The 17,694-nt window shown below is 28.2% G+C and overlaps 2 protein-coding genes across 5 annotated transcripts in view; both read left to right on the forward strand.

Moving 5' to 3' along the window:
- Positions 1-6,236: 6,236 nt before the first annotated feature.
- LOC101512294 (uncharacterized) lies at positions 6,237-10,955 on the forward strand. 4 transcript variants are annotated; one of them, XM_027333341.2, is made up of 7 exons: positions 6,237-6,531; positions 6,919-7,089; positions 8,676-8,896; positions 8,991-9,225; positions 9,355-9,440; positions 10,035-10,129; positions 10,339-10,955. In XM_027333341.2, exons 2-7 carry the CDS (start codon positions 6,991-6,993, stop codon positions 10,620-10,622), a joined length of 1,020 nt encoding a protein of 339 aa, XP_027189142.1. In that variant the 5' UTR covers positions 6,237-6,531; positions 6,919-6,990; the 3' UTR covers positions 10,623-10,955. The 4 variants fall into 4 exon arrangements, with proteins under 4 accessions (XP_027189142.1, XP_027189140.1, XP_027189139.1 ...); XM_027333339.2 differs by having other exon boundaries at positions 6,238-6,531; positions 6,907-7,089; positions 8,985-9,225; XM_027333338.2 differs by having other exon boundaries at positions 6,239-6,531; positions 8,985-9,225.
- Positions 10,956-13,264: 2,309 nt separating this feature from the next.
- The window catches only part of LOC101513359 (uncharacterized), a 6,134-nt gene continuing 1,704 nt past the window's right edge, over positions 13,265-17,694 (forward strand). The window contains exons 1-6 of the mRNA XM_004495429.4: positions 13,265-13,591; positions 14,571-14,779; positions 15,132-15,756; positions 16,376-16,727; positions 17,147-17,241; positions 17,444-17,638. Coding sequence (XP_004495486.1) covers positions 13,379-13,591; positions 14,571-14,779; positions 15,132-15,756; positions 16,376-16,727; positions 17,147-17,241; positions 17,444-17,638 — 1,689 coding nt within the window. The 5' untranslated portion in view covers positions 13,265-13,378. The remainder of the gene's footprint in view (positions 13,592-14,570; positions 14,780-15,131; positions 15,757-16,375; positions 16,728-17,146; positions 17,242-17,443; positions 17,639-17,694) is intronic.

The following is a 17,694-nucleotide window of genomic DNA, read 5'->3' on the forward strand; positions in this document are numbered from 1 at the left end:
AATTTTTATTGATAACATGAAAATGAAATGAAATACATTAAATTAATAATAAAAATACATCAATCAAATTTGAGTAGATGTGCCAGCAGCGTTTGAACAATGTTTTCTAGTATGACCAGAGACCCGACATAACCCGCATTTTCTTGGTACTCTTTCTGTACGGTCCATTTCTGTTCTAATGCGTTTGCGCTTTGGGCGACCTTTCGTGACTCTCCGCATTAGTGTATAACATTAATAATTTATTAATAATTTATTAATGTATTTTTAATTAATTATTAGTATTTTTATTTTTTAAATAATTAAATTAATAATTAAGGTATTTTTTTTATAATTTAGAACTTTAAAATATTTATATAAAATATTTCAAATTTTATTTTAAATATTTTAATTTTATATTTTAAATTATTTAATTTTTATTATTATTTAATTTATTTTTTAAAAAAAAATTAATATATATATATTATTTAACCATTTTAATTATAATAATTTTTAATTATAAGTATAATAATTATTTATTATAATAATAACAATAATAAAAATATAACATTTATTTATAATTTATTAATGTATTTTTTTTAATTTATTATTGGTATTTTTATTTTTTAAATTAATAATTTAATGTATTTCATTTCATTTTCATTTAATTGTTATTAATATTTAATTTTTATTATCATTTAATTTATTTTTTTGAAAATTTTAATATAATATATATATATTATTTAATTATTTTAATTATAATAATTTTTAATTATACGTATAATAATTATTTATTATAATAATAATAATTAAATTATAAATTTTATTTATAATTTATTATTATATTTTATTTTAATATAATATTATTATTTTATTTTTTAAATAATTAAATTAATAATTCTAACAATAATCAATTTTTAAAATAACAAAAAAAAAGGTAGTTGGAAGTCGCTTCCCCGGGAAACGACTTCCTATTGAAATAACAAATTTTCTTCTTCAAGAGGTCGTTTTCCCAAGGAAAGACTTTCTGTTGAAATGAAAAAGTAAGGTAATCAGATAATATTGTTTGAAAGTGTGACATTTAAGGAATTTAAAAAAAAAAAAGGAATATTTCCATAAAAAAACTCGATAAAGTTGTGATTAATTACCAATTGTATGATATAGTGGTTTTAGCCTCTATTTAGATTGACAGCGGATGTTCCAAGGCTGAATTTGTTTTGATTTTCAGAAACAATAAGTCATAGAGTTTGAGGAAATGTGGATTCTTTAAGTGACTTTAAGTTTTCCAAAGAGCCACTTAATCCGTGGCTATAACTTTTCTATATGGGGTATATATTTTAAATTTTTCCTTCTATATAATTCACAATATTTTAAATGGTTAAGATCATCTTTAATAATTTTTAAAATTTAAATTACACATGACTAGAACACACTTATTATTTGGATTTTACTTTAAAAAAATATTAACATAATAGAGATATTAGTAGTTATAAATTCCATCTTAATCTGGTATCTTGTTTGATTTTAAAGTAATTAAAAATTTGAATATTAATTATATTATTGTCTTTAAATTGTGGTGCAAAGTGAAGTTACATAATAATATTTTGTGTTTGGTTATAATGCTGCAACTTTAAATATAAGTAAAAGTTAATTAATAAAACAAAATCAACATATTTAAAATTGCAAAACTATTTTACACTCAAAATGTACCAATATTAAATCACCGACATTAGACTCTTCATAAAATTCAGTGAGATTGGTGACTCAAGCAAAAGTCTAACACATCCTTAATTAATTTTAGTCTTAGATACAGCTCGATAAGTTTTTCTTTTTTTAGTAACATACCAAAGTAGTCCCAAATTCTAGAGTGTTTCAATTTAATTTAAAGGATTATGAATATTTTAATTTAATCTCTAATAAGATAAAATATTTTTCAAATTCGTCTATCTATTAATGACTGTTATTTTATTCAATTAAGGTGAATATTGACTATCAAAATCTTCATCGAGTAAAATTTTAAGTTTTTGGACTATATGAATGAAAAAATCACCCTTGTGATAAAAATTATACATAATTTAAAATAAAAAAACTAGTTATTGATATTAATATTATATTTATATCTATAATTTATTCATATAAGTTATTTTAATTTTGTGAGATTTCATATAATTTTTTACATTTTAAATTATACAAAAAGAAAAAAAGAACTATTTTTTATCCTATTCTAGTTATTAACTCATCTCTTGCCCAAAAATAAAATTTTAATAAATACATAACTAATATAATATAAGATGATATGATTAATTTATTATATCATAACTATAAGATAAATAATTTTGCGGCAGTTGTAAGGACATATGCGACGGTTATAACCGCTTCAAAAAGATGATTGCGACGGTTTCAAAAATTGTTGTTCGAACTGTCGACATGTTTGCGACGGTTCCTAACCACCTCTATACAGTTTGCGACAGTTAGAACCGTCGCTAAACACACTCAAATTTATTTGATTTTAATAAATTGCGACAATTATCAACAATCGTTATATTTATTTTGAGGCATTTTGAACCGTCACAAACTTAATAATTTAAAAAATATATATGATATAATTTTTTTCCTATTTTTTATTAATTAAAATATAAAATATTCATAAATATCATCCACATAATTAAATAACTATTGTACCTAAATCCAGTTTATATTATTTTTTCAAAAGAAATAACACCAATTCATACATTGAAGTTAACTGAAACAATAAATAAACTAGTTTAAATATTCAAAACATTAGTGGAGTGACTAAACATACAAAACAATTTCATCAAACATAGAAGTTCATCTAGATATCTAAATAATTCCTAATGATGTTGTTCCACGATCATCAGGTTGGTGGCTAGACTCAGATGAACGTCTACCATCTATTGACGATTCTATGTCTATTGTCTGAAAAAAAAAAAGTATATATTAACCTCAATGAATATTGATAAATATTGTCAAATACTAATTAACTTAATTTCTTATATAGCTAGAAGCAAACATGACACAATTGATATTTTTAACCAAGGACAAACAGTTCTCACATGATTTTTTAAATAGGTTTGCTATGAAAATAATTTTACCTGTTTTTCTTTAGAATTTTGCATTTGCAACAAGAAAGCAATTTGTTCCATACACATATAATGACTTAAAAAAGAATAATGCACAAAATTAAGTACATATTCATAACTAATCATCAAAGTTCATTGCTACTAATATTCAAACATAATATTAAGCAAAATAGCAAGGATTGTTGGTGCATAAATTGAAAAGCAAAAAAAATGGTTGCAGAGAAGAGCAAAATAACTTAGGATTAACATAAGCACTAGCACACTCACAAAGCTAAACTAATTGAAATCAATCCAAGTTTTAAGAAACACCAAAATTTAGTATAACCTATATTCAAGCATAAGCTCTGAACCTAATATACCAAAAACAACAGTGACCTTCCCCCAAATGTATATAACCCCCATGATGTATTTCATCATCTCCTGAAAATTTCATTCATAACATCTAAATCAGTAACAAGCACACACATGATTATTACAATCCAACCCATTATAACACAAAGAAAGGGTTATTAGTTTTCGTCAAAGATCGAAGTGAGAAATAGTGTCATTAGAGTTATCAGTTTTCGTTTTCCACTTTTAGCAATTTGAGAAATTGATAGATTACCTTTGCAAGAGAAGATTTTGTTTCTAAGATGATAAATCACCTTCTTTGACAAAGGTGATTTCATTTTTCTTCGATTTCGTTTCCTTTAGAGTTGACAGAGGTTGAGAGATTTGAGAGTTTCCAGAAGTTTTAGGGTTGAGAAAAGAACACACGCGGGACTGAGAAAGGAATACACGCAAGAGTGAGAAATGAGAGTACAAAATCTGGAAAATGAAACATGAGAGATTTATGCTTTAAATGGCGGCGACAACTGACTAAAACTGTCCCAAGAACCGTCGCAACATGATGGTGAGGGTGGAAAATGAAACACACGTGCTTTAAACGGTGGCGACAGTTGACAAAAACCATCCCAGGAACTGTTGCAAGGTGGTGATGAGGGCGGTTATTTCAGAATCGTTGTAGGCCAAATGTCGCAAAATTGAAAAACTCTTGTAGTGTAATGACTCATCAAACACTATATTTTAAGATGATATTATAGTTTTATTATATCATGTATGCTTTATACCGATAGTCAAAACAAATAAAATATGATAAGATTTTATCATTGATTTATTTATCCTGCCGATTCACGTAACGCTAGATTTACACATAATTAAATAGTTTTCTTATTTTATAGTTTTCTTATTTTATTTTTTATCTTGATCATCAAAAAGATCCTCATGAAATGTGATTAATTGCAAACCACCTACCATGTAGATTTTTATATACAAAAGTGAGAATAAAATTCGAATTATAATCCAATACATACTAACCCTAAACTCTTAAACTATACCAAACTTATTGGCTTATGACATTGTTCATACTGCTGTAATAGAGTTTGCTGCAATATATAACCAATGTTATTCTTTGAGTAGTAACAAACAAAACATCAATAATTTTTTTTTCCTATAAACTAACCTAAATTTAAAAAATATTATCAATACTTTCTTTTGAAAACTATATATATCAAAGTACTCTATTTTATAATATAATTAGAAGTTGTCATTTGAAAAAATAAATTTCTTCGTAAAGTTTGCAATGGCGACTTCATTAATAATTATTTTAAGTAAGTGAGGTTGCATCCAAAATAAATTTGAATATTTCTTTTTTCACTTTTGAAATATTTATTAATATATTGTCTTTCATATATTTTACCATTGTAGTAAATAAGGAAAAATTACATTATTTAGTGTGGTTGATAAAATTCATATGAAATGTAAAGAAAATAATAGACGATAGTTATATATTAATAAGATTAGAAAATCATTCATTCGGTCAATGTATTAATAGTTCTAGGGATATAAATTTAAATTTCATAAAAGAAGTTGTCGACATGAAATTATTTAACAAAATCGCTTTTGTAAATGACGACTTATAACTATATTAAAAAAGAAATATATTGATAATATTTTTTAAAAATCTGGGTTATTAAAAAAAACACCCTTGTTGTGAAGCACTTGAGTAGAATGCATGATTTCATAGTGCAAGTATCTTATCAACACTCAAAATATCAAATTATCTTAAATTAAATAGTATGATGATCATTTACTGATTAGTAACAGTGAAGCTATACAAAACCAAATCCAAACAGCCGCCATAAAAGAAACAAAATTAAAACAGGATATATTTGAATTTATGTTTTTGTGGAAAAATCAATAAAATTTAAACTATATTTAATCTACTAAGATTATACGTTTGACGAGTCTAAAACGCTCACTTGTAGTAATTGATTTATGTCACAAGGTTGTAATTTTTTTAAAATGTTACTTCAAGTAACATTTATGGTTATTATAACGTATTATATTATTTTGTATTAATTTTTATTCTCATTATTTTAATTAAAAAATATTACTAATTAAAAATACTTCTTAAAACCACTTTACATTCGTTAGTTAATTTAACTATTAATTTTTTCAAACATTCTTTTTTTTGGAAATTTTTTAAATATTTAAAACTCAATCAATTAGTTTTTCTACAATCTTTTCATAAAAAGAAAAACGAACAGTTTATCCCACGATCCACTGCACTACAAACTCATTAAACTAATACATATATAACTAATGCATATACGAGAATCGGATATTTTAATATTTTTTACTTTATTTGGCTAAAAAAAAGACGTGTGATAAACACATGTACTTGATGATAAACATGATTGATGATTTGATGGTAAACGACGATAGTCATCTTCTTGAGTAAATATCAAACTATATATTATGTATTTAGGACGTGGACCATTATAATTTCTAAAAAAAAAAATGTCTAAATTAATCTATTATAAGTGTATAATAGATAAATATTTAGTTTCAAAATAAGAAAAAAATATTGATAACGAGATTAAATATATTTACACATTACGAATTTTTAATTCTGTAGTACAAATAACATACCTGTAATATTGTTATTTGACAGTTTAGTAAAAAAATCAATTGAAATTTGATTATATTTAATTTATGTAATTAAAATAGCTTGCGTCCAAAATATAAAAGATGAGTTTGAATCTTGATTTTTATAGAAAGACATAATATACACGTGGGTTGTAACCTAAAAAATAAAAGAATGCGTTTCACCCCGAAATATATGAAAAGCTGAAGCATGAAAGCCCAAAAAAAACATAAAGAAAAAAGAAAGGGAAAAACGTAATAAGACTAAAATAAAAGGGTTAGAGAAGAAGTCTCAAGGTTGTCGTAGTACTGACACTGTTTCCTTCACACGCGGCGAAGCGAACTCTCATTTCCTCGCCACCAACAACTCTCTCTCTCTCTCTCTCTCTCTTCAAAAAACACTCCACAACGTTTCTCACTCTAAAAAAAGCACAATCACGAGTGCTACTTACACCCCCATTGTAACTGATTCAGTTCTCGGACTAAAGTAAGCAATTAATCTACATTCTTTGTGTTTTTATTCTGTTCCTTTACTTTCTTATTCACTATTTTCCCTTTCAGTTGAAAAAACCTTCCGCTTTTACTTGATTCTTTCAATTTTTTTTATTTAATTATAAAAAATACTTTCTATTAGTACACATATTATTTATTATTCTAAAAATATCGGATCAATTGTTTCGCTGTCTCACATTCCATTTTTCATCTTCATCTTTATCTTCTTAGTTTCCTCACTCTCTGAAAATCATGAGGTAATCACTCTCCAAAGGGAAAATGGGATTTTTATTTTTAATTTATTTTTTGATTGTTTTGACTTTGTGAAAATAATAATTGCATAGATTGACTTATGTTTTTCCATTTTGAGAAATAAAAATAGTGCCGAAGAGGATTTGAAGGCGTTGTTTGTGGGGATTTTGTGTGGATTTTCTGTCACTTTCTCGGGAAAATTATGTCCTCCTCTTCGTGTTCTGAAAATTACATCTCAAATGCGGATCGTTTTCTTCTCAGTGTTACTCCAGATATTCCTTCTCAGACTCTTCCACTTCAGGTATTTTTTATTTCGTAACAGTTTCAATTTTTATTATTTTATAAAATTAACTTTTATTTTTATTTTTATCATGGTAATAAAAAAAACGGTCGTATTTTATTGCACATGCGTAATATGAACAAAAAAATCATAAATTATGTTTTTGTAATTTGAATTTAATTTTTAATTTATTGTGCGAAAGTAATTATCCAGAACATTGAACACTCTTCTCTTTGGGTCTAGCGGAGTCGTCACATCGAAACTTTTTACTAACTACAAGATAGAAAACGCAATAATAGGAATAGGATGGGTCAAACGACACCGTTCTCCTTGGTTTTAAGGAATATTCCTTTATTATGCCATTTAAATGTTATCTTCAACATTTCTACTACGTGTCATTTTTCGTTCATTTTAATTATTTAATAATAAAATAAATAAATGTGTATAGAGTAGTTGTGAAAACATTTGATATTTTGAGTTGTGGGCTCAAACCGTGACATTTTTTTGTTGATATTTAGTGTGTAATCTTTAAACTCTCTAGAGAAAGAAAAAAAAGAAAAGAAAAAGGAAATTGCACATTTTAGTCATGGGTGAATATTAAAATGGAGTAAGGTAGTACTACATTTCTTTTTTGGGTGCAAAGTAAGGTACTACTACTATTTCTCGTTTTTTCTGAATTCTTGACTTATGCGGAATTTACGGGGTTTATTAAATATTTGAGTACCGACTTAAACTTTAGTGTCAAATTGATTATGTGTGGAAGTTTGTGATATTATGATTTAGAGAAGACAAAATGCATCTGTTTAATGAATTCTTCTTCCATTGGTTTGTGAGTTGGGACCAAAGCCTAGCTGGATAGATAAACATAGAAGTTTAACACTTCAACTTTTAATTAAGAAAATTAGAAGTCTAGGGCCACGTGATTCTCATGGCTTCACCTTGACCCATGTGTGATGGTGATTGAAAATTGGTCACACTACATGTGGGTAGTGTAATTTTTCTAATAGTTTTAAGTCTCAATCAAATCAAATAGATAACTTAATTAAACGTTTATAATGTAAACACTTATTGTATAAATGTTAACAAAAGATAAAATGAAATTAAACAATTTTCATTTAAGTTATGAACTTTTTTCATTAGTTACTTGAATAGTGTATTAAAATAAACTATTTTGATAAACTCTTCGAAACTGTTTTACAAGTGTTTATGCTACTAATAAATTCAATTATGTCAATCCACGCAACACTGACTCAATTTTTAATTATTGGACGTGTTAATCAACCTCGAGTAAAATAAGCCAATAGGATTGGTTTAAGAGTGGAAAATTTGGGTAGAATGCATGATGTCTTGGGTTCAAACTTCATTGCCTCTATGGTACCCAAAAAAAAAAAACCTGTAGTAAATTAATGATATCACTTGGATTGGTGTTATTGATACGTTTGTGTGGATTAGTATTGTTCATTTTTGTATTAGCCGCATATAAAGTGGGAATAATGTTTTGTTTTGTGTGATGTTACAATGCAATGAGAATGATATAACCTTGTAGTTGAAATGGAAACTGACCAAGTTGATTGATTTGTTTCCTTGTGTACTGTAATGTAATTTAGCAGAGCTGTTTTCATGAAGTAAATAGCCAATGGCTACCTCTTAGCAAGGACACTGTTGAATGCTTTGCATTGAAAGATCTTTGGGACTGCTTTGAAAGATGGAGTGCACTAGGTGCCGGTACACCGATACTATTGGAAAATGGCGAAACTTTGACACAATATTATGTTCCCTATCTATCTGCCATCCAAATCTACAGCAGTAAGTCTGTTGCAGCTTCTAGGTAAGCAGAAAACAATACTGCATATGCTTATTTTACCAAATGTGTCAACAAAATGACACGAGTCATCATGTTCTTTACTCTCTTCAAGGAATAGGAAAGAGGACATTGATGCAGTAGAATTTGAATTTGATTCCTCGAGTGAAGATAGTGGAAGCGATAATCTATCTAGATCATTAAGTAACGATTCTAGCAAGGCATGGGATGCTGTTTCGTTGGATTCAAGCTCTGATCAATCGGGTTCATGGCCAACAAGGGATATGCTTGGATACCTTTATTTGCAGTACAACGAGACTTCACCACCTTGCTCGAGGGTTCCTTTTGCTGAAAAGGTAGACTTCAATTAACAGCCAAGTAGTATTCAGTATTCAAACCTTGATCATAGGTAATACAAAAAATAATGTATTTACTTATCTATGATGTCTCACACGATTCCCGTCCTGTGATGTTTCTTGTCTCAGATAACTGAGCTGGCTAAAAGCCATCCAGCATTGATGACATTGAAAAGTGTGGATATTTCCCCAGCAAGTTGGATGTCTGTTGCTTGGTGAGCAGAATTGATTTTTAGTGTTATCCTGAAATCTTCTTGTTTTGAAGATGAACACTTCAGCATTGCAACTAGTGTTAAATTGGCCTTTTTTCCTTGTAATTGAAACTTTAAGAGTAACTTGTAGTCCAGAACATAGTAGTTGTCTGCTATGAAGTAGTGACACACTGATACGAAGTAATATTTTAAGAAAATAAAAATGATTGAATGTGTTAGCGTTGTGTCAATGTCAAACATTGATACATGTCGGACATCAGACACACGTTCAATTTGAAGTGTTAGTGCTACATAGGTTGTATGTGAATTGTCACAAATGTTTTTTTTTCCTTAAAATGATTTTCGATTGTAAGTTCGCAGATAAGGTTAAATCAATATCAAAAGTTCGTAACGATATAGGACTGAAGTTGTCAAAGAGTGATCTCTTTCTCTACTTTTCATTATCAGTGTTTTTCAAAATTACATGTGTAAGAATAATCGGTGTTTTCTATCTCAGGAAGCTTGCTTGTATATGCTTACTCTGCCTGTAAAATATCTAGTTTCTGTTGTATTCCAAGGTAGAAAGATCTTATACTGAATTTGTTAATCTTTGTTTAGGTACCCTATTTATTCCATACCAAATAATCAGATAAGTGAAAAGGAGCTTTCAGCATGCTTCCTCACTTACCATACACTATCATCTTCTTTCCAAGGTATCATGATGTATTGATTAGTCTTTTCATTAAGTATTGAGTATGTTTTCGAAAAATCAGATTAACATATGAAATACTACTAATTTAGAGTTCTTGGTTTGAAATGAAATGTACCTTCATAGGATCTTTCATTTCCTATGTTTTGAATTAACTTTGCTTTATTTTTCAACATATTACTTGAGTTTATAACATGATTTGTTATTATGCAGATTGTAAAACCAAATATGATGATGTTGACATAACAAAAGACATAAGTTGTATTGAGGAGTGGGAAGGTATAGTGGGAAAGAAATGCAAGGAAAACAAGAATGCTTTTATATCTATTTCTCCTTTTGGGCTGGCTAGTTACAAAATGCAGAAACCTTTTTGGTCCTCTTCAGAATCTAATAATGCAAGGATATCTGACTTGTATTGCGCCGCAGACTCGTGGTTGAAGCAACTCAACGTCGACCACCACGACTTCAACTTTTTCACTCTCCGATCTCCCTTGTAAATTGGTTTCTGTTGTTATTTACTAACTTGTTGCGGCCGGCTCGTTTAGTTCGGGACTTCGCTTATAGGTTCAGTTTTTGAAACACCGAGGTTATATGTCAAAGGATGTATAGTCCCCTAGCAGAGTGAAGTTTTGTTTATTTAGAGGTGTGGTGCGAATGGAGAACCACCCCCTCCAAAAAAAAAAGATAGATGGTAGCAGTTTGGAGGTGTTTAAACTACATGTACAGTTTATTTCTTTAAATTATTGTTTTTGAATTTTGTATATTCTTCTTTTTGCTTCTAATCGCAATTCAGGATATAATGTTAATCAACTAATGAGTTTTTATATTGATCTAGTTGTTCAACAAAAATGTTGGTGATTTTGTGGGTTAGAGTCAAGAACTTTAAACACTCGTGGGAAGCATAAAAAGAGACATACCAAATAAATCCCGGAATGGAAACAAGCAAACAAGAATTAGAAAAGAATAGGATTTACCTTGAGGAATACTCAAATATATGGTTAATTGGATTATAATTATAAATTAAATTGAATTGCACTAAAAAGAATCAAACTACTTAAATGGTTTATGAATTGACTATTTATTTAAAACAATTCAATTAACTAAATTTAATTTAAAAATTAATTTAATAATTTTATTTTTATTTCAAATTTTTCTCTTAGATAATTTTAAAACATTTGTTTTTCTAAGAGAAAATATTGGAACTTTTTATTCCAAAATAATCAAAAAAATGTTTTAAATCATTTTTTTATTTTTGAAAAAATATTTAAAGTTTTTTATATCTATTTTTCTCGAAAAAATCAAATTTATTTTTGAAATAATCGAAAAGACTTTGTCAAAAGAATTTAATTTTTTTTTTTTACATTTAGTTTTCTAAAAAAAAATCAATTTTTTTTTTGAAAAACTAGTTTAAAATCAATTTAAACTAAAAATTTATTCAAAATACTAAATCGTGTTATATTTATAAACCAGTTTCAAATCGATTTAGAACTGTCTGAATTTTGATTTAAATGTCATTTTAAAAAATTAAACTAAACCATTAATATAATTCAATTCAATTCAATTCAACTTTTATACTATGAACACATAAACTAGAGCTATTATTGTCTATATGTTGAAATATCTTACACGTATCAAATTAACTAATATTTGTCTATAAAAAAAATAAAAAAATAGATGTTAAACATCTTTCTCCCCAAATCTCATATAATCTTATATTAAAATATAATGATATAATCTTATATTAAAATATAATGATATAGAATCATTAAATATTGTTGTATTAGAATTTAGTAGGATCTTAAAAATAAAGAGAGAAATTGTAAATATAAAAATATACAACATTTGATAATAAAATTCAATTAATAATTTTCATGTTTCCGATAAAGAGCAATTGCAATTTTATTTTTTATTAGATGAATAAAATAAAGTTTATAAAATATAAATTATACTTAGATAATAATTATAACTTTCAAATTACAGCAATATTTAAATCATATCACATAAAATTATTTTTATTAGATAATAATTATAACTTTTAAATTATATTTTTTTACTATTACATTATTAATATACCACAATTATGATATTATAATTTTTCTTTTCACTCTTAAAAAGTATATACCATCTCGTCCATCAAATATTCTTTTATGAATACGCTTAAAAGAAAAGGTAAAAATAGTACTTACTATATTTTTGTTTCCCATAATTTAGAATGGTCATATGAATTGTCAACTAATAATTCAATTTCATCCTTTATTTGACATAAAAAATAGCTATGTCATACAAAATCATGGGGGGCAGGGACATGATCACGTGATCCAAGCTAAGCTTTAGACAGCGACACAGACACACACAAATAATCAGAATTCTTTTCTTTGTTGAATCAAAATTTGAAACTAGTCAATGTTTGAGCAACATTTCATAATAATACATACTATAATTTATAACTTATTTTATCAATATAATTTATTCTATTTTGTATGTGATTTTATGATAAATTTATTTTATCATACTCTTAACTATTATAATGACTTTTTTCTTTCTTATTCTTCTAATTCTAATTAGTATTCAAAGAGTAAAGTATAATTTAGTAAAATATTCTATATTTATATATAAAAAATAGAAATATAGTACTACCTCATAACTTAAACATATATATATATATATATATATATATATATATATATATATATATTAATAATACTGATTAATTGCATTTAACTTTTTGTTGAAATAAAAAATATAATTATATTTTCTAAACAACTTCATTTAATTTTTTATTAAAATTTATTATATTCAAGTATATTTTGATAATAATTACATTAAATAAAGTAAACTATTTAAATTTTATTTATATTTTAGTCTATTAAGTGCAATTAGTTTCTTTTATCCAGCTAACAATTGTAACCTTAAGACACCGACTAAAAATACAAAAATAAAAATTTTAAATTAAAAAAAGTGAATTTAAATTTTTTGAATAGACTTTTTTAAAATAGTTGTATTTTTATTGACATTTTATTTTATTAAAGGAGTTCATTACTATTTTTCTTAATGAAATTTATAGTATTAACTATTTTTTGTTAATTTGATAATAATTGATGTGTAAGTTTGCGAGTGTATGAATCAACGCGCTTGGTTTCACTTGGATTGCGTGTGGAAACCGTTTAGAAGTTTCCACTATCTGTTTTGTTACCAACATTAACATTATGCTATCTATCACTTTGAGTAAGTTTCTATTGGCCTCAAAATCAAAATGAGTTCGTTTTTCGGTTTAATTCTACTGGGATTCGGTGTCGGTGTGGTTGCCGTTTTTGCCATTGAAGCCGTGGGAGTGTTATGGATCATGAAACGGTTGCGCCACAAGCTCCATACGGAACAATCCAACCTCTCTTCCCAAACTCAACTGGATACTTCTTCAAAGCACCTTGATCATCAACAATCTCTCTATTTTTCGTTTAACAAGCAGGTTCTCACTTCACCTCTATTTCAAACTCCATTTTCCCCCTTTTCTTACTTCTCTTCTGTTATTCGCTTCGTTATGGTCAAATACTGAAATAGAAATTCTCCAACTAGATACAATATTATTAACTTTATTATCTATTTCATTACCATATCAAATTAATAAATACTTATTTTATTATATCTAGCACAAAGAAGCATGCATTATCTTGTCCGTTTAACAACTTTTTCTATTGTGTTTCTTTGTATATATATATATATGTGTGTGTGTGTGTTTTATTATAGTTTTATTGTACAATATATGTTTTAATTTAATTCACTTGTAAAACAACAATATAGATAATATAAAATTGAAAGAACAATTTCTATGGGGATGTTATGGTGGGGTACCTTCACCCATCATGTACCGGTGCTTAAAAGTCATTTGAAACTCTAACAACTATCAACAATATTCTTCATAAGTATAAGTTGATGATCTTTCCGATCTTTACGACTAAGACAATAACTCGATCGATGCTAGTTCGATAAAAATAAAAGAAAGCAAATGTGTTCCACAAAACTAAACTCATTGAACCAAATACCAATTAGGTCACCGTCTCAGCCTTAATGACGAGAAGAGTTGTTAACTTATACTTCTTAAGGGTGTTGCGATCGTGGTTAGAGTTTGGAGCAACTTCTAAACACTGGTCCACTATAGAATTTGCCCGGTTTCAATGTTTGTTGTAAGTTTTTATATTTATATTTATATTTAAATTTAAATTTAAATTTTTTGTGGTTGTTAAGGGCAAATTTGTATAGAGAAATGTCCGACTAGAATTGGTAGTTAGTTTTAAATTTGAAAAAGAATTGAGTTTCTAAGGGTAAATTTATTGAGGAAGATGTTCAACCAAAATTAGTACTACAGTTAACTTTTGAGCTCCCTATATATCACGATGATATAGATTATTTGTTATTAAACTCTTTATCATAAAAGCTTTGGCTTTCAGGGTGTGGTTTGGGTCCTAGAATCAGGACAAATTTCAAAAGAGCCAAAGCGAAAAGAAGAGCTATTGGAGGTTTCCCCTATTAAAATGTATGGACAAATCAAGGGTCAATCACTTATTCTAAGAGAGTCTGATGGTTTGCACAAAACAGTTGAACTCAAGGGCTGTACTGTTCAAGCCGTGTCAGCATCAATCCTTTCTTCCAAAAAATGGTAAGTGATCTCACTGCCAAGTAAAACATTGTTGTGACTTGTGACATACTTTCTCTGTTTCCAGTTTTTGTTTCTAAAATAAATTGTGATAGTAAAAATGTGTTTGTCCAACTATTCTCAATTGTGAATTTCAAAAACAATCAATACTTTTGAAAATGGTAAAAAGTCCTTTTAACCATTTTCCAAAATGCCACCTTAACTCACGACCTGTATGTGGTGATGGAATTGAAAAATGAGCATATGGTGGATTGGTGGTGATGAAAAGGAATCTACTATTTCAAGTTCTTAATTGATTGATGATGAATAGTTTTTTTTTTTGTCTTTTGGTACAAATTGGCGATGAATCTTACAGGGAAAAAAAGTTCCCCATCAAAGTGGAAAGCAAGACCTCAGTGATATACAATGGAAGCAAAACTCTATATGTATATCTTGAAACTTCATGGGAGAAAGAAGCATGGTGTAAGGCCCTCTTTCTGGCATCTTGCGATGAAGAAGAAAAAGTCAAATGGTTCACCCAGTTGCATGAGGACTTTCATAATTACCTGACATCCTTAAATTCTGTGTATCAATGTTTAATGAAACCATCAGTAGGATTAAGTGTTGAGGGGGCAATAGAAAGGGATATAAAGCCTGATGATCCTTCCTCAAAAGTTCGTCAATTTTTGAAAAAGATTGCTAAAAAAACTTCCCGAGTTGGTTTGGAAAATAAATCTAATTGGAGTTCATTGTCAGGCAATGAAGGAAAAAAGAACACTGAGAACCTTTGTGCTAGCCAAGATGATGTTTTGGCCCCATTACCTTCCAAGTTACCCCATTTGGGAAGCCAGAATATTCACTCTGTCAGCTCCGATGGGGATGTTGAAAAGAAGTTCGGTATTGACGAGGGAACATTATGTTGGAATTTATTGATTTCCCGACTCTTTTTTGATGTCAAAGGCAGTATGCAGTTGAAGAGGGCGATGCAAGAAAGGATTCAGGTTTAACCTTTCCCATTTGATGATTACATGTTTTAGTGTGGCTCTGTTTTATCATGTTTGTTTTGTGAAAATGGGTGTCATTTTATTTCTATTTCAATTTCTAGCACCTCATCTATTTTAGTTATTTGAATTGATAATTTCATACTGAAAACATGCTACAAGCTATTATATCTTCTTCCTAACTTTTTTCATTGCTAATAGTTCCAAAATCTCATGTTAAGCTTAAAACAAAAATATTGAAGGTTCTATCCTTCTAAATGTCTCTATGGAGTGGTTTTGCAAATTTTACTGATGCAGTAGAGATTTAATATCGCATTATATCAATCAGATAAAAAGGGAGGATATCCCATTGTCAGAGTATTTGTATGTAGTGAATGGAGAAAGCAAGAGTTGATTCCACTAATTGTTTGAATTAGAGTTGATTCTTTATGAAGACATGCACTATGTTTTCTCTTCCATGTCTTTGCATTTCAGAAAACCTGCATTTCATTATGGTAGTCTTGAGATAAATATTGATCTCTAGTGTTTATTTACAGAGAACTACTGTTTAGAAAACTACATTTCATTATATTTTCTATGAGATAAATGATGGTTGTTTCTTACTTTCTTTTTGCCACAGAGAACATTGTCCAATATGAGGACTTCCAGTTATATTGGTGAAATCATCTGTACAGACATCAATACCGGGAATGTTCCACCTTGTATTGTAGGACTGAGGGCTCTTCCTATGGAAATGAGTGAGGTTTGGGCCTTGGAAGTTGACATTGAATATTCTGGAGGAGCAGTATTAGAGATTGAAACGAGGCTTGAAGCTCGTGAACTTGAGCTCCATGCAGGGACAGATGACTCAAATTCAGAGCCTAGCAATGTTGAAGCTGTCCAATCAGATCTTCCTAAAGGTTTTGAATGTTTAGGAAAGGAATTGAAACTTGAAGAAAGAGAGAATGATTGTCAAGAGCAAAAGGAAGACGGTGAGTGGAACATTATTTATGGATTTTCTTTGTGAGTTGTATCAATTCCAATCATTTATGAATTTATTCTGAGTTCTATCAAACCCAGCTATTTATGCTCCTTGTTTTACTTCGCGAAATATTGCTTCAATTTGGTTTCACATCCATTTTTTACTGTAATTTCCACATTTTATAAACTAAGCTTACAGGCAGAATGGTGGATGGATAATATGGAATGCTGCTTTTCATGAATTCTTAAGTATTTCTAATTACTCCAATGACAAGGAAACTGTCTGGTTTTCACTGTAGCTATCTCCCCTTTGTTTTCCTAGAGGATAGTTTTTCCTGAAATAACAAATTTCCAAAACGTGGAGGGGATAGTGTTATATACATTTATTTAGATTTATGGAGTAATTTGTATCTTGTTTTTCCCTAAGTAGATGCGTCGAAGAGCTTTAAGAGCACCATGTCTTCAACAAATCATGGATCACGATGGAAATCGTTATTAAATTCTTTGGCCAAACAAGTTTCACAGGTAGAATACTAAAATCATTACTCTCTCCACTATTCCGTTCAAGCAAACCTTAAGCTTTTTCTTATTCATTCACACACAGACACATTTAAATATTAGATAAAGTGCAAATGTTTTTTTTATTTTTTTTATTTATATAATGATCAGTTTATAAACAGCTAACCTGGTTTTATTCTCAAAGTAACGGATTATTTCTTATCAAAAGGTTCCTCTCTCTTTGGCAATAAGAGTAGTTTCTCTAAAAGGGACATTGCGTTTGCATATAAAACCACCTCCCTCTGATCAACTGTGGTATGGTTTCACATCAATGCCAGACATAGATTTCAACTTGGAGTCGTCTGTTGGAGAGCAAAAAATAACTAGTGGGTACTTCGCTTTATTAGTGGTCAATAGGTTAAAGGTATGATAGCTCCCTTTGCATTTGATTTATAAGTTTCAACAATTTGAGTTAAAGAC

The sequence above is a fragment of the Cicer arietinum genome, chromosome 4 (assembly GCF_000331145.2).
Source record: "Cicer arietinum cultivar CDC Frontier isolate Library 1 chromosome 4, Cicar.CDCFrontier_v2.0, whole genome shotgun sequence".
In the NCBI taxonomy this organism is placed as follows: Eukaryota; Viridiplantae; Streptophyta; class Magnoliopsida; order Fabales; family Fabaceae; genus Cicer; species Cicer arietinum.

Coding starts and splice junctions, on each gene's coding strand:
- LOC101512294 (XM_027333339.2), top strand. CDS start 6,991: ATGTCCTCCTCTTCGTGTTCTGAAAATTACATCTCAAATGCGGATCGT. Junction 7,090..8,675: donor CTCAGACTCTTCCACTTCAG/GTATTTTTTATT, acceptor AATGTAATTTAG/CAGAGCTGTTTTCATGAAGT. Junction 9,441..10,034: donor AGTTGGATGTCTGTTGCTTG/GTGAGCAGAATT, acceptor ATCTTTGTTTAG/GTACCCTATTTATTCCATAC.